Source organism: Notechis scutatus, chromosome 3 (assembly GCF_049901735.1).
Source record: "Notechis scutatus isolate UNSWTSFEM ecotype Mainland chromosome 3, rNotScu1.2, whole genome shotgun sequence".
Classification (NCBI taxonomy): Eukaryota; Metazoa; Chordata; class Lepidosauria; order Squamata; family Elapidae; genus Notechis; species Notechis scutatus.
Genome location: NC_142011.1, coordinates 111,282,439 through 111,303,523, shown reverse-complemented (window position 1 = coordinate 111,303,523; position 21,085 = coordinate 111,282,439). Strand labels below are relative to the sequence as shown.

At 34.0% G+C, this 21,085-nt stretch overlaps 1 protein-coding gene across 1 annotated transcript in view; it reads right to left on the bottom strand.

Annotated features, from left to right (window-relative positions):
* Positions 1–9,782: 9,782 nt before the first annotated feature.
* The window catches only part of LOC148131344 (coagulation factor XIII B chain-like), an 11,718-nt gene continuing 415 nt past the window's right edge, over positions 9,783–21,085 (bottom strand). Inside the window, 6 exon segments of the mRNA XM_087958992.1 lie at positions 9,783–9,986; positions 14,179–14,385; positions 14,674–14,856; positions 16,310–16,498; positions 17,294–17,431; positions 17,434–17,466. Coding sequence (XP_087815118.1) covers positions 9,799–9,986; positions 14,179–14,385; positions 14,674–14,856; positions 16,310–16,498; positions 17,294–17,431; positions 17,434–17,466 — 938 coding nt within the window. The 3' untranslated portion in view covers positions 9,783–9,798.

Genomic DNA, 21,085 nt, shown 5'->3' with positions numbered 1-21,085 from the left:
AGAGAATATTGAACAAAGAACAGAGAAAACTGATGAAAAAGTGGAGAATATTCAACAAATGATGGTGAAGTATGAGAGATTCCAAAAAATTGAAGAAGATAAACAAAGAGACAAAAAGATTGGAGACATTGATAACAGATTAACAGTGGTTGAACAAGATAAAAGTGGGATGCTGAAATGGGAGATGGACAGATCAGAATTTTATCTCAGATTTCAAAACATAGAGGAAGACAAAGGACAAAATTTAGCTGAGATAATGATAGAAATATTGGCTGAAGCTTTGGAAATAACAGAAGAGAAGATGATGGATGGAGTAGATGAAGTATATCGAGTTTTTACAAGATATGCAATGAGAAATAACCTACCAAGAGAAGTTCATATCAGATTTACAAAAAAAGCCATTAAAACACAAATATTGCAAGTGGCAAGAGAGAAAACGCTGAAATATAAGGGCAAGGAGATTGTGGTTTTAAAACAAATACCCAGAAAAGTGAGAGAGATAAGAAGAGAATACTGATTTTTAACTAAAATGTTACTGAAAAAAGAGGTGAACTACAGATGGTTAATTCCAGAAGGATTAATGTTTACATGGCAAGAACAGAGACATAGAATTGATTCAATTGAGAAAGCAGAATTATTCTACGCAGAATTCTTTGGAAAGAGAGAGGAAGAGGAAGAAAAAGAGGTCTCATTAATTGAATTTCAAGAGGACCAAATGGAGACTGAAAAAGAAGAAGGCGCAGTAGGTGGACAGGTGGAAACTAAAGAACAACGTGAACCAAGATCCACGAGAGCTACCAAACCTAACTACAAAGTATAATCATGGAAGAGAAAAAACTGATTACAATGAATATAAATGGACTTAATTCGGCTGTTAAAAGAAGGAAATTTTTTCATAAATTAGAGAAATTAAAATTTGATATAATTTGTCTACAAGTACATATTAAAAAACAATATGAACAATTGTTGGTCCAGCCAAAATTAGGGAAAATATTTACTTCTCTGACTCAATGTAAGAAAAGAGGAGTGGTTTTATAATATTAAAGAGACCATCTCAGCAAAATTGATTCATACTGATGAAGATGGAAGAGTATTAATGGTGGAAATAATGGATAATAATATGAAAACACTCCTGATTGCAATTTATGCTCCGAATGATAAACAAGAAGAATTCTATAAAAAATTACATATGAAAATAATTGAACTGGACTATGTTAATATAGTTTTGATGGGAGATTTCAATGGAATTGTAGACAACAAATTGGATTATACAGCAACAATAACAAAACAAAATAGAAAGACTCTCCCTAAATCCTTTTTTAAAATGACAGATGAAATAAATTTAAAAGATATATGGAGAGAAAGAAATGCTAAAACTAAACAATATACTTTTTACTCAAATAGACATCTATCATGGTCCAGAATAGATATGATTTGGATTTCAACAGAACTAATATCTAATATTCAAGAAACAAATATTGAAACAAGTACTTGGGCAGACCACAATCCAGTGACAATTAAATGGAAAGGACAAAAAAGAAGATCGAGATGGACGTTAAATAATACTATTTCAAAGGAAAAAGACTTCACACAGCGGATGGAAAAAGAATTGGCCTTTTTCTTTAGAGAAAATAAAAAAGAAGATACTTCAATTCAGAATGTTTGGGACACAATGAAGGCATATGCCAGAGGCTTGATAATAGACTATACAAGGAAAAGGAACATCAGGAAAAGGGAAGCCACTAAAGTTTTAGAAGACGAGCGTAAAAGACTTGAAAAAGAACTACAGAAAACGCCACAGAAAAAAGACATTAAACTAAAATTGGACATAATTAAACACAAAATGGGTCAAATAGAGAAAGAAGAATTAGCACAGAAAATTAAAAGTGCTATACAGAACTACTTTGAAGATGCAAACAAACCAGGTAGATGGTTAGCATACAAATTGAGAAAGCAGAAAGAATCAAGGAAAATTTTGTAGTTAATAGATGATCAAGGTCAAGTTTGCTACGGCAATAAAGAGAAAAAGGAAATTATTCGAGACTTCTATGGGCAACTATATAAGCAAGAGAATATTGATGAGGAAAGAGTCAAACAGTACTTACAGAATGCTAATCTACCTAAGATACCTAAAGAGACTGAAAAAATGTTAGAAAGCAATATAACAATGATGGAATTAACTGAAGCACTTAAGAAGCAAAACAATGGAAAGGGGATGGGCTTCCGGCAGAATTTTATAAAACATTACAAGAATCGTTGAGCCTTCCATTGCTAGAAGTCATGAACGAAGTTATGTCAAAGAAGAAGATACCTAAAACATGGTCAGAAGCCTATATTACACTTATTCCAAAAGAAGCTGATCCACTGCAAATTAAGAATTATAGACCTATTTCTTTATTAAATGCAGACTATAAAATTTTTGCTCCAATTTTGGCAGAAAGACTTAAAAAATACTTAAATAATTTTATTCATCCTGATCAAAATGGATTTCTGCCAAAGAGACAAATCAAAGATAATATGAGAGTAATTTTGGATACTTTGGAATATTATGAGGCACACCCCGAAAAGCAAATGGCATTGATATTTTTAGATGCACAAAAGGCTTGATAATGTGAATTGGAGATTCATGCTATTATTATTGGAACAGATGGGTTTTGCCAGAAAATTCATCCAAGCAATAGAAGCCATATACCATAAGCAAACGGCAAAGGTAATGATAGAGGGAGAATTGACAGATTCCATCAATATAAGAAAAGGTACAAGACAAGGATGCCCACTATCACCTTTGCTATTTGTATTAACTTTGGAAGTGTTGAATAGAAATATTAGAGACGATAAGAGTATAAAAGGAATGAAAATTAAAAAGGAAGAATTTAAATTGCAAGCCTTTGCGGACGATTTGGCTTTCATTTTAGAAGACCCTTTAGAAACAGCACCAAAATTATTGGAAAAGATAGAGGCATATGGTAAGGTGGCTGGTATGAAAATAAATAAAGATAAAATAAAGATCTTGACAAAGAATATGCTACTAAGACAAAAAGAAGAACTGGCAGACCTATTGAAAATTCAAGTCACGAACAAGGTTAAGTATTTGGGGATACATTTGACAGCAAGATGTAGTACATCAAAAGAGAACAATTACATCAAACTTAAACAACAGATAGCGTTAGATTTGACGAAATGGGGAAATCTACAATTGTCATTAATAGGGAGAATCTCAACAATCAAGATGAATATCTTACCCAGAATTTTATACCTGTTTCAAACAATACCAATTAGGCTCGGAAAGGACTATTTTGAAGATTTAAATGAAATTGTCTTGAAATATATATGGCAAGGTAAGAAAGCGAGAATAAAGTTAAAACTTTTGCAAGACGCTAGAATTAGAGGAGGATTTGGTTTGCCTAATTGGGAGTTGTACTACCAAGCTACAAACTTGATGTGGGCTAAGGAATGGATAACATTAAGAAATACTAGATTGTTGACATTAGAAGGACATGATTTGCTGTTGGGATGGCATGCTTTTCTATGGTATAAGGGAACTAAAACACAGGGCTATTTTAGAAGACATCATATATGGGAGTCTCTGTGGTTAAATTGGGAGAAGATTAAAAGACAATGCTATTTGAAAATTCCAGTCTGGTTATCGACTATTGAAGCATTTTCCTATCCCATAATATATAAGAAGGAACAAAGTTAGATATGGGGAAATACTGGATGAAAAGGGTGAACTTAAATCGATGCAAAATTTAGAGGAACAAGGTATAAAGATGAATTGGTTTTCATATGCGCAAATACATTCAAGGTATGATGAAGATCTCAAAACAGAAGGATTTTATGACAAATTGACTGACTTAGATAAGATTTTGACAGGTACTGATGAAAAGGTGATTTAAAAATTGTATGGTTATTTATTGGAAATTAAACTAGAAGAAGAACAAGTTAAAGAAACTATGATTGCTTGGGGAAGAATTTTGGATATGGGATTGATTTAGAGAAATGGCAAAAATTGTGGTCTCAAAATTATAAAATGACAATGTCAACAGCATATAAAGAAAATTTGTATAAGATGTTTTACAGGTGGCATTTTCCTCCGACAAGAATCGCAAGAATGTTCAAGAATAAATCCGAAAAATGTTGGAAATGTCATCAGAAACTTGGCTCATATTACCATATGTGGTGGACTTGTGAGGACGTTAGAAAATACTGGACTAAAATCCGCATGTGGTTGGAAAAAATGACAAAAAAACATATAGACTTGAAACCAGAGATATTTTTATTGGGAATTTTACCTGATACATACAGTAAAGATTTAAAATATTTGATTGTAAATGTATTAACAGCGGCTAGGATTGCATTTGCTAAAAATTGTAAAAATGAGAAAATACCATTACAGGAGGAAATTATTAAGAAAATATTGGAATGTGCTGAAATGAGTAGATTGACATTTGAAATTAGAGAACAAGAGGATAAACAATTTTATAAAATTTGGGACCTTTTCTATCAATGGTTAGATAATAAAATACAATAATAGAATATTTAGAATTTTAGAAAATAATGAATATATAAAGATGTATTTCTTTTTTTGTTATCATATCTATAAAATGTTTTTAGGATAGATTTGGGAGGATTATATGAATTGTTATAGAATAAACTAAGTGAATTATAGTTATCTCGCAAAGTATGAATGAACAAAATTATAGTCAAATGATTGATTAATAGTGATACTAGGGTATTCAATTTTTGATTGATAATATGAGTTATTATGCAATGTGACTGTAATTGAGACTATGAAATGCACAAAAAAATTGTAAACCAACCGACACACTGCTTGTACATTTATGAAAGAAAGTTGGATGTTTTTATGTTTTGTTTGTTTTTGTTTGTCTTTAAAAACCAATAAAACTTGTTTTTTTTTTTTTAAAAAAAAAGGAAGTATGATATTTAATTGAAAAGAAGTGTTAAAGATGTTAAGATTTTAATGATTATTAATGAGAGAACTGAATTGGAATGGAATGAGGGTTTATAATTACATATATTTATAAATTTTTTTAAAGAATATAGTTTGTATTATAAGAATGTACCAAGCAGAATTCGATTGGAAGTTATGTATTATGTATTATATTGAAGGTCATAACCTTAAGGTATATATTGAAGTTTAAGTAAGAGTTGAATGGATGTAATTAAAAGATATAAAGGTGTCATACTCCAATTAGTAACTACAGGAGAAAATTTGTTTAATGAGAGAAGATAATATGAAATTGAAACAGAACAGACAAAAGTATAAATATAATGATTTGAATTGAGATGAGATAATCAAAATAAAATTGAGAAAATTAAAAGAGGGGAAAAACTATGTAGAAAATGTAGAATAATATAAGATATGAAATAGAACACAAAAAGGAGCATGAAATTGAGTTTTGTGTCTGTATAAAGAAGTTCAACCCGGGACCATGCTATTTTCAAAAAAGACGTTTTACTTGTAATTTGTATGTGTGAAAACCCAAATAAAATTTTATTTAAAAAAGGAGTAAGTGAAAAGCTAAAGGGAGGTTAGTTTATTATTTGTTCCTGTGAATGTACCTGGGAGAGAAGTCCGAAAACTTACAAAATGTGAAAGTGAGCAAAATTGGGGAAGGGCAGCAGGATTTTATGCTGGGCAAGGGATATACAATTAATATTATTGTCCTTTAGCTGGACAACAAGGAAGACATTCTTAATTTCTTAAAATTAAGAAATGTTTGGATGTGAGATATAAATTCTATTATATGTTTCTTGATTTAGGAAAAGTTTATGATAAAAGGAACAGGCTTAAAACTATGGAATATTTTGTGTAGAGTTGAAAGTTATTTGCTGAATGTGATAATAGAGGTATTAGAGAGAAAGCAACCATGACAATCAAGGGAACACTCAATGAAGCAGGAAGTTAGACATGGATATGTGACACACACACCCAGTATTGCATAATTATTATATATTCCTTTATAAAAGTATAATGATATTTATAAAACTTATGAGGAGGTCTGCATTGGTTGGGGACATGAATGTGAACATACTTCAATTTATGGGTGAAGTCACAATGTTGGCTGAGAATGTAAATGATTGGAATGAATGTTAGATACGTGAATGGTGCAATGAGGAGCAATGTAGGAAACTCTCAAATAATTAAATCTGAAAGGGAAAAGAGAATACAAATGATTAATAAATGGAAAAAATGAAGCAAATGGGTCAATCTACATATCTTGGTAGAGTGAAAACAGATGGAGAAGTTAACATAAGTAATATGTGTAATATATATGAGATTTTTAAAATGATAACCAGTTTTATGTTCTATGGCATCATAGGATTGAGAAGGAGAGGCTAACTGTGACATAGAAATCCATGTTTGTTCTCCAAAAGACACATTCTCTTCCAAATGAGAAAAAACGTCTAGTTATAAAATGAATTGAATAGATTTATATAAATAGAAATTCAAAATTTTGCAAAAGAGTGGCAATGTTAATGAAAATATGTTCTACTTTCACAGTTCAACAGGGACATTAAATTTTACAATTCTAGCAATAAAATATTGAAAAAGCCTTTTCAATATGACAGAACTTTTTCAAAATAACACGAAAGAGCCAGTGAAGTAAAAGCAAATTCATTTCCAATTCAGTTCAGTTTCAGAGGGAGAAGAACATCTTACATCTAAAATGGAAATAAAAATGGTCCCATTCAAATAAAATGCACTTGGTTTTCCTAAAGCAAATGTCTGAAAACATACTCCCACTTTTGAAACCAAACCTGTCAACACACACCATATAACACAGAAAATACAAGGGTGATGCTGCAGGCTTGAGGCTGCTTCCCTTGGAGGTGAGGAGAGTGTGAGGCTACAGACAGAGGAAGCTCCTCGTCCTCCTACAGCACTTGTTTATTTTTTATTTATTTATTTATTTATTTGATTTGCCAATTGTTTACAAGATAATAAGTATAAGTGTATACATAGTTGTGAATACATGAAATGGGTACATATAAGAAAAATAAAAGAAGAATAAGAGAAACAATAGGACAGGGACAGTAGGCACGTTGGTGCGCTTTATGCACGCCCCTACAGACCTCTTAGGAAAGGGTGAGGTCAATAGTAGACAGTCTAAGGTTAAAGTTTTTGGGGTTTGGGGAAGAAACTACAGAGTCGGGTAGAGTATTCCAGACATTGACCACTCTATTGCTGAAGTCGTATTTCCTGCAATCAAGTTTGGTGCGGTTAACATTGAGTTTGTATCTATTGTGTGCTCTTGTGTTGTTATGGTTGAAGCTGAAGTATTCATTGACAGGTAGGACATTGCAATGTATGATTTTATATACCATGCTTAAATCAGACCGAAGACGGCGTAATTCAAGGTTTTCTAGTTCTAGAATTTCAAGTCTGGTGGCATAAGGTATTCTACAACGAGTAGAAGAGTGGAGAACTCTTCTTGTGAAATATTTCTGGACTTTCTCAATTGTGGTAATATCAGATATGTAATGTGGGTTCCAGACTGATGAACTGTATTCGAGTATTGGTCTAGCAAATGTTTTGTATGCTCTGGTTAGTAGTGTGATATTACCAGAGAAAAAGCTACGAGGATTAGGTTAACAACTCTTAATGCCTTTTTGGTTATGTAGTTGCAGTGGGCTCTAGCACTTAGATCATTAGAGGTGAGTATTCCAAGGTCCTTTACAGAGCTTGGGTCATCAACAAGATCTTGACTATTCAGCTTGTATTTTATTTTCTGATTTTTTTGCCAATATGTAAGACAGAGCATTTATTTGTTGAGATTTGAAGTTGCCATTTGTTTGACCATTCTGATACATAGTCAAGATCTTTTTGTAGGGTAGCAGTATTGTCTGTGGTATTGAACAGCTTTACATCATCAGCGAAGAGAACGCAATTGCTCTTAATATGATCACAGAGGTCATTTATGTAGTGTATGAAGAGAGTTGGTCCTAGAACACTGCCTTGGGGGACACCACTATTGACAGGTACAGAATTTGATAGGACGCTTCCTATTTTGACCATTTGTTGTCTGTTTGCCAGGAATGCTTCTATCCAGTTATTCAGTTGTCCAGAGATACCATAGGATTTTATTTTTAGGAGTAGTTTGTCGGTACCACTGAATCGAAGGCTTTACAGAAGTCTATGTAGATTGCGTCTATTGCTTTGCCCTGGTCGAGTTGTGTCGTCCATATGTTTTTGCAGTGTAAGAGTTGCAGATTACAGGATAGTTTTTTCTGAAACCAAATTGTTTATTGGAGAGTAGGTTGTTTGTCTCTAAGTGGAGGATGATGGATTGGTTAATAATTGATTCCATGACTTTACAGGTGACGCAGCATAAGGAGATTGGCTTGTAATTTTCAACTAGGCTTGGGTCTCCCTTTTTGAAGATGGGGATGACTGTGGCTTGTGACCATAGGTTAGGCAAGGAGCTGGTCCTGAAAGATTTTTCAAAGATTATGCTTAGAGGTTTGGCTATGGCAGTGGATAGCTTTTTTAAGAAGTAGGCACATATTCCATCCGGTCCAATAGATAGAGATGGTTTTATATTGCGTAGTGCTTTTTCAACATTGTCTTCTGTAAAAATCGATATGTATTAGATCATTGTTGTTATCTGTGGTACGGCTAGGAAATACTGGGCATGATCCATTGCTGTTTACAAATACTGAGCCGAAGAATGTGTTAAAGAGGTTGGCTTTAATGGTGTCGTCGTTGCAGTCTTTACCATCAGGTCCTATCAAGGGTGGGATGGACCTTGAGTCTTTTAGTTTGTTGTTTACAAAATTGTAAAAAGCACGGGTGGAATTGGTGCTTAGAAGGTTTTCCTCTTGTTTAATGTGATAATTGGTGCATTCGGTCTTTATCTGGTGGCATAAATTTTTGTATCGGCTTTTGAAATTGGCAACGTGTCTACTCATCTTGAAGAAATGAAACCAGGTGCTTTCAATCAATGCTCTGATGATATTTCATCAGCCATAGATTAATGGTAGTGTTGTGTTTGTGTAAATAATTTTCCCTGAAACTTCTTTTGTATGATGATTGTTAACTTGGAGGGTGGAAGAACCTGTATCCTCTAATTTTGTTTGTAAAAGCTAAAGTGTGGATACATAGTTGATAATTGTGTATTAGAGCAATTCTGAAATGTTGTATTGAAAACTGGATATCCTGCAAGAAATTTAAATATGAACTACATGCAGAAAAGAAGCTGTCTAATGAACCTCTCTGCATGATTAACTATTCTGGACTTTTCCCTTCCAATCCAATCCAATCATGGAGCATGCAACTGTAATCCTCTACCCTAGGCTGTGAGGGAGATGGTCACAATAACCTTTGCTGGTGTTTAGAAACCATCAGATTTGGGTGAGACAGAACAGATTAATATAAAGGTTACTTAATCTGCTCTGTTTTACTATTTTTACAGCTGATTATACTGAGGATGATGTATTTGGTTTTTATACTCTATATAAGCAGCTAACAGTCTCTAGATTGTGATGGGGTAAAAGTGGAGGAAAAATAAATAAGCAAACAAGCTTGATTATTCAAGGTAGGCAAGGCAACCATAAGTGCTATTTCCAGACATAAAAATTGCATTAATCTAAAAGGTATCCTGTTGCAACTAAATACGTATTTTAGATATGTGTAAAATCTACCAAAATGTTCTGGGTGTGATAAATTCCTTAGGCAAAAATAATTGGAAAATTATATGAAATAATGTTAAAAAATACACTTCTGCAGAGTTAAATGTCTTAGCCCTTCTATAATCATAGCAATACATGGAAATTCTACTTACTGACACATTTTGGTGAAGGTGACCATCCATTTCTCGTGCACTCAACTACCTTTTCTCCATTATCAGGTTCAAAAGTAAATCCACTGTCACACAGAATTCGAATTAGATCCCCATCATGGTATAAAGTTCTTTGAGGTCGGAAAGAACCATTTGATATTCTTGGAGAATTGCATGTAATTTCTAAAGAAAATAAATCATATCTTATATTGAAAAAAAAAAGCTTACATTCATATCAGATTATGGGCCTTGCTTTCTATTAGCATAGAAAACAATACCCTTATTTTTTAAACATCCATAGGACCATGAGACCATTTTCATTAGCAGTCATGCATACTGATGGGCATTAACTAATTTAAAACTGCCAATTAGTATCTAAAATATACTGTAAAATCAACCAATTTGATTTAAAATACTTTTAGTAGCGCTTGGCTACTATTTATTTGGAAGATTGCAAACAAACTTAGCAAGTTGCTATAATTATTCTTCCCTTTCAATCTAAAGCTACAATTTGATATCTCTATTCTTGCTGTTCCATCCCACGCTCAGTCCCAGCAGTGTTTTCAGCCACCTGCAAAAGGATTGCAAATTAGAGGCGCCACATTGCAGTGGTTCAGCTCCTGCCTGAAGTTACAGTTTTGGTTAACAATAACAGGGGAAAGAAGTCAGGCCTTCAAATGCTTTGTTGTTGTTGTTTTGAAAATTTTATTTTTAAAAACAAACATAAACAAACAAAACATAAAAACATAAAACATCTTTTTTGAAAGCAGCATGATCCCGGGTTACATCTTTTCGTACAGACACAAATTCAAGTTCATGCTCATTCTACATTTTCTAGATAGCTTCTCCCCTCTTTTAACTTTCTTAATTTTATTTTATTTATTTCATCTCAATTCAAATCATTGTACTTATATTCTTTGTCTGTCCTGTTTCAACTGTCTATTATCTTTTCTCATTAAACAAAATTTCTCCTGTAATCACTGATTGGAGTATGATGCCTTTATATCTTTCCCCTAAAATTATAACACTTAATATAATACATAACTTCCGTTGGGATTCTGCTTGGTACATTCTAAAACTACACACTGTATTTTAAAAAAAGAAAAAATTATAAATATATAATATAATTAAAACAACAATCCATATCAATTCAATTCTATCATTAATATTAATATTCATTTAAATCTTAACATTTTACACATTACTTTTCAAATAAGTATCATACTTCTATGGGAACATTTATAAACTTTCCATAGTTACTTCCCCCCCCCCCACACTTCACTTATATTTTATAAAACATTGAGTAGTTAAAATGTTCCCATTCCTTCCTAATTCAATTCTCTCATTTATTTCATTTCATTTATTTTTTTCACAAATGTTTCACTGAATTACACTGACTATTTTATCCCACTTTTTAATCATATGTTGTTTCCAATTTTCTAACATTATTTCTATTACAAATATAACAATACAATCTTATGTACCTTTACAGAATCCCCTTTTCAGTTAAATTTTCACCCATTATCTCTGAATAAGTCCTGTTTCTTTACATCTTGCTCCAAACCTTTGTAACGTCTCTTCCCTTCCTTCTTCCCTTTCTTCTTCTCTCTCCCCTTTTTACCCCCCTGTCTCTCTACCTCCATTTCCCTCTTCTGTATTCCCCTTTTCTGTTGCTTTCCAACATTATATCCACTTTCACATTATTTTTCCTTTTTTTGGCTGTTTTTTTAGTCTTAAATTCTCCATTCTCTTTCCCCCCTTTCCTTTTTCTTCCCCACATAGAGTTACTTATTCATTAAAGATGGCTTCTTCTTTGTCCCAATCTTCTTGTTGCACAGTTTTTTCTTGTTGTTTCTTGTAGACACAGATCGCCATTTCTAAGAATTGAAAAACGGAGCCAAAGGAGCCCTTCCCTTCTTGTGCTTCTTCTTTATATTTTTTAAATTCCATTTTGAGTTCATCCAGAAGTGATGCCATTGTAGAATTTTTTTAAAAAACCACCCAATTGTTTTTAGTCATTAATTTCCAGAAATCCCAAAGTCACCAAGCAATCCAAATACACACAAGCTGTTTCTTTTAACACTTTCTTCTTTTTTCACTTTCTCTTCCTGGGGTTACTATTTAGTTAGAAAGTTCCAGTTAAAATGTATCTTTTAGAAGTCTTATTGAGATTTTACTTTAGATTCTTTTGAAGTCCAGGCAGTCTCCTCCTTCCAAATCCTGCCCTTATTCTTTTCCTCTCCCTTCCTACTTATAGAAAAAAAGGATTTTTTAATGTTCAGAAATCTTTATTGTCCCTTTGGCATTTAATTATATTTTCAGTTTAATTACCTATTGGTGCCAAAGCGGATTTTTCTGATTTCTTATTCAGCTCTCTTCATTGTCAATGTGAAGAAGGAGAGTGAAGAAAAGAAAAACTTTCCCTTTTCACTTTTATTCGCTGCTTCCGAGTCTTCTTTGGGAGCGATGTTATCTTTTATAAAATTTAAATTCCAGGGTACCTTAGTTGTTGCTTTTTATCCCGGTCAGCCAAAACTTTCACTTCTTAACTTCCTCCTGCACTTTCTTTTCCGGTTGAGTGCTTCTTTGAGGCGGCCATTTCTGACCGCTGCTCTTACCGCCTTCGGGAAAGGGAATTTGGCCAGCTGAGGAGGAGAGATGCGGCTCTCCTCGACCCTGCTGGCAACTCCCCCGTCTTCACCACCTCTAGGGGGTGGCTTAGCCCCAAAGCCAGCTGGCTCGGGGCGCTCCAGCGGCGAGCCCAGGCAGAAACAGTGCACGATCACGGATTCCTGCCTGCCACCGAAGCCCTGCAAACCGGAATTCTCAGGCCTTCAAATGCTTTGTGATGGAGCTTGCCAGACTTGTTTCTTTTCCCATTCTGTTCAAATTCTGCTCAGAATTAGGAGCGGTCATCTATCTATGATGATAGCTCTCAGCTAGCGGATCACCAACAACAATATAGATGGACCATTGGGGTGATGATGGATGCATTTCTGGAAGTCCTGAAGGATAGATTGGGACAAATTTCCTGGAGAATATCAATGAATGAGATTTCTGATAGTGGATATCACCTTCTTGGCATGTACTTAAACAATTAATTAGCTCCTCCTGGGATTGCCCTGGGGGTACCATCAAAACATCAACTGGTCTAGAATTCAATAGCCTGTATGCTCAGTATATACTCTTAGATCTGCTATGTTACATCACTGCTGCAAAAATTGCACTGGCTACTAATGTGCCTTTGAGTACAATCCATGAGGCTGGACATGACTAGTTCTTTATAGCTCAAGTACGAGGCATCTATGACATTGAGTTTTCCAACTAACAACAGTTTGTCTAACCTGGATGGCAAGAGTCCTCGGCTTTCAAATTAGTCAGGGAGTGATATTTCCTTGCAGCTCCCCTCCTTAGGAACAGCTGCCCTAAGTAGAGAATGGCAACCATTCTCCTGGTTTTCTTGAAGTCAGTAGTGAGTGTAGGACCACACAGATTTATGTCTATATGTGTGCATTTTTCTTATGATTTATTCTTAGCCATGATTTTACTGAATTTTAATTTTTGATTATTTTATTGCTATTTTAATACCTGTAAACTGCCTAGAATCCATAAGGATCAACAGGGTACAGAAATAGCATGAATGCATAAACAAAGAAACATCTCCATGATATTCTTCTGATGCCTGTGGTGGAACAGCTGGTTCTGGGAGATGTTGAACTGCTAGAATTGTGAGATGTCCTTCACTAGACATCCCCTAATCTGTTAGTGCTAAAATTAGAAGCACAGCAATATTCTTCACCAGTAACTAAAGAATTTCCTATAGTCTTGTTAGAAACAGAGTTGGAATTTCTATTGGTATTGATATTTAGATTTTTGTATGGCAATAGTTTATAAATTCTTTAAAAATGGAAACAATAGTAGCTCAGCTATGGAGTTTATTGTCAGCAAAAGCAATTACTGTATTTTTAAAGATATAAAAATATTGCCATGCAGATATATTACCCTATGTTGATGAAACAGCAGACTATTTTTTGGTGCGGGGCCTGTAAATCTGAAGAGTGCAAAGTGCAGTTTTTGCATTAACTTGGCCATTAAACAATGGAAGGATCTTTCATTGCACCACTCCTCTCCAGCAATCTGAAGCCTTTCACGTTGCTCTATTTCAACTATATCCCAAGAATTCTATTGGGCCTTTTCAGCATAGAAAAGTGCAGCTCAGCTGGGAATGCTTCAAGAGGAATAAAAATATCAGTACCAGTAAAGCACATAAATAATTGCAGCTTATTTTAGTTCTAATCATTAATAGACTCAAACTGAAGTGCTTTGGCTTTGTATTGGTGATAGCAGAATTATAAAATTAAACTTTTCAAGTCACCTTTGCATTTAGGAATCACGGATGGTGTCCCATCACACTGGATTACAAAAGCTGATTGGGAAGAATTTGCTTCCAGGACATATCCTGTTTTACAGGTCAGCTCAATAGAATGACCACGTTGAATAAATATATTTTCAGGCACATCTATTTCATCTTTAACATCTATTTTCTGGCTTTCCAATTCAGTCCTGGGGATCACACAGGGATCTGAGGTGGAAAAAGAAAGCAAATCCTATTAGAAAAGGCTGTTGGGATCCAAATACATCATATTACCATATTGCAAGGTTTAGCTAGATTTAGCTTTCATCTAGTAGCTACTTCACCTCAGATATAGGACTGAAATTGTATATAAAGGAGAGCTGCTGCAGGCAACATCAATTAAATCTTTTTTATGAGAGAGAGAGAGAGAGAGAGAGAGAGAGAGAGAGAGAGCAGTGAATCTTAATGATTAGAAATGCTCATGAAAGTTGGATGAAGACTTTCTTTTCTGCTTACCCAGGCAAATGGGCACTTTTGTCCAGGTCCCATTGTCACAAAAAGATCTGTTCTGGCCTTCCATGGCATAATATGTTTGGCACCTGAATTCTACTGAAGAGCCAGATCTGTACAGCTTCTCAGATAAAGTAGTGATGTCTCCATTCTCAGTCCTGGGTGGACCACTGCAGTTTTTTCCTCTTACTATTAAATAGAAAAAAAAACCCAAAAAGCCAGCAAATGTTAGCTGGAGTTGCTGACATTCGTTAAAATAATAATTACAAAGAAAGAAATTGGCTTAAAATTATTACAGATTCGGCTCATTTTTTCCTTATAAAATCAGGTAATAATTCAAGTGGAATTATTTCATAAGCAAGTTAAGTATTTATGAAACTTCAGCATCAGAACATATGCTACATCTCAACAGAACTACAAGGTACCCACTTTCTGAACTGAAGAAGCTTCTTGGATAGGATATGAAACGTCTTCAAGGAAAAACAAAGAAAGTCCAATAGTCTTTTGAAAAAGCACCTTTGGGACAATGTACCCGACTGTTCACAATCTACTTTTCTCTATTTCTCTCTATTTCTCTCTCTCCCCTCCCCCCTCTTCATTCATATTCTTTTTGCTCTATGTTGACCCAGATCTTGACAGTAATATATGATGTAATTGTATGTAGAAATGACATTGGGAGAAAGAAAAACAAATGCAGCCAAGTGAAACTATCAGAAAAAAAGTAACCCACTCTCGGAATAGACAGGGAAAGCAGTTCAGAAAAGACCCTCCCAGATTCAAAGACACAGGGGGAAGGAATCTACTTTAGGATTGCAGAATTCTATTAATTAACTCTATAGAAAATTAGAATTAGCTACTCTAACCACACATCCTGTCTGGTCTACCTCGCAAGACCAACTAACAATTTATGCTAACAATTTATCTGCATATTCAATTTACATAGATTCTGATTATTTTATAAATATTTTTCTCAGGAGAAATATTTATATCAAGTTGAAAATGCACAAGATTTAGGCTTCCTCCTACATATAAATGATGAAGGGACAATTTTAAAAAATATCTTCTGAACTAATTTTTGAAGAGCTATAAAAATTATCATAATGATCTGAAAATTAAATGTCTGCAAAGAAAGAATAATAAAATATCCTTCATCACCTAAATATTCTGGAACCTATGGAATTATTAAATAAAATCATAATCAGTTCAATATTAACATTGACCATATGATGAATTCATCCAAGCAATTTCAAACAAAAGAGATTTTTCATCAGGGACAATATGGGACTCCTTTAATGAAATGACGTCAACATACTTTATACAACCTTTGCAATTTTTGAAACATATTTTTTGCCTACCAATTTTATGCATATTTTCAACCACTATGGAGTCATAGTTCTTAGCTAAAGTTCAAGATTTTGGACTTAACTGTAGAAACAATTCAGATGTTTGGAAAAATATGCTTCAGTTGTTTTGCCTTAGATTACAACTATTAAAATTCCAAGACAAGATGTGAATTATTTCAGGGAAGATGAAATCATTTTTAAAAGAATGGGAATTTAGAAGCAAATGTTCATATTTGTTATCATAATTGTTTAATCAGTTATGATCCCAGAGGAATTCATCATATTGACAGCAAGCTTACCAGAGATACATAATGGGAAATCCATGTAACCGTCAACACACTTTCTGACTGATGGAACCACAAGCACATATCCTTCATTACACTGAAATTGTAGGTTCTGGTTACTTTGAATAAGCCGAGCTTTTCTTTGATTCCCAATCACAAACAAGTTTTTTGCTGCTAACTGTTGTCTTGTGATACTGCAGGGTGCTAAAAAAGAGAAAAGAAGGTAGATCTTCTCAAGGGAGATAATTTGTCCAATGGTTTCCCTCAGTTTCACTACCAAGAAAATCGGCCTGGTTTGCAAATCACAACTGACAGTTCCAGGCTAAAATCAAATAAACCAAGTTAGAGCACAGTATTATTGATGAACAAGTTATGATTCAGCAATAGACTTTAGACGTATCACAGAAGACTGGCTTGTACGAGCATGTACAAACAGATGGTCTTGGTTATTTCAAGCTAAGAACAAACAGCCCAACTCAGAATCTTTTGCGAAGACATTTTGAGTTGACTGAGTTGTAATGGAACAGAATTTCAGACAGCTGGAGTATTCCAAAGTCTATTGAAATATGATGAAGATTGCTTCCCTTGATTTCATTTTTTTTTTACAATTTTATTTTATTGAAAAGGTTAAAATATAAAATTCCAAAGAAAAAAATAAACAGAGACAAAGTTAAACTAGACAAAACATTTAAAATGTGAATTAAAAAAGGTCAAAAGCACATATTCTATCCCTCCCTAGTTGAACACTGACAAATCTATTGCAACAATAATAATTCCACCCTTACAAAGCAGGTCCAGAATTTATAAGCTTGTACATCTATTTGCAATCCAATTGATCTGTCATGCATTACATAAATGAACCAAGAACTGTTAACAGGTTAAGCAACAGCAAAGTTAAAGTTCAAACCACTCACTATATCAACTTATTTGCTTGCACATTCAAACAAATTCTGCTTTTCTCCTAGGTCTACACTAGTCAAAGAAAGCATGATGGCTTACCCAAGCATTTTGGTGGATGAGGTGTCCATTCTTGTCCCTTACACTGAATCCATTCAGTTCCTTCCAAGACATAGGAAGGGTTGCACCTGTATTGTACTCGGTCATTTTCCACGTACTTGGCTTTCTCAATACTCACAATTCCCCAAAGTCAATCTCATTTGGTTCTTCACATTCTGAAATTATATTTACATTAAATTATCTCACCTGCTTCGACAACCTTGCTCTTCCTATCTACACTTATGAGGTGTGAGATAACAAATTTCCCTCCTAGATAATTAGTTCCCACTTTTGTCTAAACTAATAAACCAATAACTGCTACACACTTAATCCAAGCTTCAGGTAGTACTTGACTAATGACTCATTGCTTAGTGACATTCAAAGTTCCAAAGGGGATATTTACAACTTGGATTTGAAGTTCTGACAGTTGCCCACCCCAATGGTGACACGACCACAATTTGGACATTGGGCAACTTTATTGCATTTAGAGTCATTTATAGTGTCCTGCAGTCACATTACCCTGTTTTATGTCACTTTTGCCAAAAAATAGTATTTACTTGCAGTTTTATCATTCCCCTTCCCATAGCGAATCATTGGTTCTTGTAACAACTATGGATTTGCTTAACAACGATGGTAATTTACTTAATGGCCAGTACAAAAAAGATCATAAAATTGGGTCAGTCACTTTAAGACCATAACAACTTATTATCATGAGTTGGCTCCAAATGGGTCATAACTCAAGGACTACCTACAATAAGCAAACTTCCCTTGCCTAACCTAAACAAATCTGGGGATAGGAAGGTAGAGGGGTTGAAAGGCTATTAAAATTGCCCCACCAAAAGCATTCCTTTGAATGCAATTCTGTGGAATTTCGTCCTTGCCAGTGCTTTGACTTACACTGGGTGGTCCTGGAGAAATCTTTCTGACAGTTTTATGTATTGGATTTCCATGATTAAACCTTTCTCAATTGTAATCACCCTATCCTCTTTCATCAGCAATATCTGAACAAAATTTTTAATGCTGCCAACAGTTCCTTTCCTAGAAAAAATAAACCATTGCTTACTAGTATAGGCCTTGATATTAATTTCTCAGTATACATTATCTGTAGCTTTTTTGTTTTTATCAGGTCTAAATGCTGTCAGCTGAGAATTTCTGTATTTCTTAACTCTCTCATCTTGTTCTTCCCTTGGTTTTTTTTCTTTTTCTTTTCTTTTTTAGAGATGTGGAACTTAGTAGGGCTCAAAGAGAATACAATAGTGGGAGAGTAGACACACATAGACACACAAATATTATACTGCATAAAGAAAGCAAATATACATTTCAAATCAGCCTTGCTGGGCAGAACCGGGAAGATAATAATTGTAGAATAATTGCCTCTAACCCTTCAGCTAGTGACTTTGAAAGAGTCTGGAATTGGGTAACATTCACAACTGCTTATGCCAATGAGTTACTAATTAATTTTACAATTATTGGGAAAGGAATACTTTCTATGCTCTCTGTTGATTGAGGCCAGTTTTCCTCTTTCTTTTCCTTCATGAATGACTTTTGCAACCATCAAAAACAATGATAAATATATGATTGGCTCAAAAGTATGGCTATTAATATGAATATCAGCAAATATAGTCTTAGCTTCAGTATCTTGTGAAATCAACATTATCCTCCTTGTCTTCTCGTGAAGGATATAATCATTGTGAATTTAGACATCCACTAATTTCTTTCTATTTATCCTGATATAAACCCAACTGAAATACATCTCTATACTTTCAATCACTTTGACTTATGAAGCCTCATCTTACACATGGAAATCACTTGCTTATTATCATATCAAGTTCTTTATTAACTGAAACAAAGAGCCTCAAAATGGGCATGAATTTATATTCCTGATGCAAAGTATTTTGCTATCCACAATCAACTGCTGAAAAATCTTGCATTTGAAAAGGGATTGGGATTATAAATCCATGATATTCTTAAAGAATCTGGTATTACAAATGTCCAGAAAGCCACAAATGAAAAATTGAACTTTGCTAAAAGTAACTGGGCCTTTCATGAATGCAGCAGAAACTGTTTTTCTTTTTTTTAAATAAATTTTATTAAATTTACAATTAAAAACATATCGACATTACATACACAAAAGGGAAAAAAACAAAAGAACACTCGGTCTTACAAACCGGAAAGAGAAGAGAAGAAGAGATGTAAAAGAAAGAAAGAAACAAAGAAAGAGAAAGAGAAAAAAAGAAAAAAAAAAGGATGCGCTTAAAAACAGACAATATCCTTTTTTGACAGTCTGCAAGATCCAATTCTCCTACCTTAATTTGAGTACACACATCTTATCGATATCTATGCTTAAATTACCCATTGTCCATTAAGCAGTTTATCTCTGGACTAACCAATTATACCAAGAGTTCCAATTATCGTAAAATGTTGAAGGCTCTTTGTTTTTAAGTGCTATAGTTAATTTATCCATTTCTGCACAATCACATATTTTCTGGATGACCATTTGTTCTGTAGGTGTATAGGGTGATTTCCAACACTGGGCTAACGCTAATCTGGCCGCAGTTAGGATATGAATTGTTACATATTTCATCTTTTTGGGTAAATGTTTATCGGAGATCCCTAGTAGGGAAGAACTCTGGTTTGTATTCGATTTGTTCTTTGGTTATCTCCTCCAACCATTTTCTGATTTTTTTTGCCAATATTTCTGGGTTTCTTTGCAAGACCACCACATATGAAAGTAGGTTTCTTCTATGCTTTTACATTTCCAGCATTTTGGACTCGTGTTTGGGTTCATTTTCGCCAACCTCGAAGGGGGCAAGTGCCATCTATAAAACATTTTGTATGTATTTTCTTTATATGCTGCCAATTTTGTAATCTTAATATTTCTGTTCCAAATCTTTTCCCATTCTGATAATGTAATACTTCTTCCGACATTCCTGCTCCAGGCTATCATGTTCCCTTTGACTATCTCTCTTGTTCTAATTCTACTTCCAGTAAGTATTTATAGAATTTTGATATGTTCTTTTTGTTTGATCCTAGTAAAATTTTATCTAAATACTGCAGTTTGTTATAAATTCCAAAGTCTTTTATATCTTGTTTGTATCTGCTATGGATTTGTATATATAACCACTGAACAATTTTAAATCCCTGTTCCTGTAGTTCTTGTCGAGTTTTTTAATTTTCCTATGGATCTAATAAATCTTTATATTTAATCATTTTTGTTATGTCCAAATTATTGGGGTGTACCATTGCCTCCATTGTTGATAGCCAGATCGGAATTTTAAGATAGTGTTTTTTGCATATTTTTTTCCAATTAATTAATAATGAGTCCCTAATGAGGTGTCTATGAGAGTAAGACTGCTTGGGTTTCCCCACTTCCCATAAGAAGGCATGCCACCCTTCTCTGGAGGTCATGCCCTTCTAATGCTAAAATTCTTTTGTTAAGTAAGTTCACCCAGTCTTTTAACCATAATAAGATAGCTGCCGAATAATATAATTCCCAATTGGAAGGGCTAGACCCCCTCTACTTTTCGCATCTTGTAAGGGCCTTACATTGATCCTGGGTTTTTTCCCCTGCCAAATAAATTTAAGTGTGATCTTATTTAATTCTTCAAAAAAAATTTTAGCAACTTAATTGGGATTGTCTGGAATAAATAAAGAAATTTTGGTAATATGTTCATTTTAATTCGAGGCAATCCTGACCAATAAGGAAAGCTGCAGCTTATTCCAGGATTCTAAATCTTTCTTTGTTTGTTGAAGCTAGTTTATCAGGCCTACTCTTCTTGGAGTGATTTACCTTGT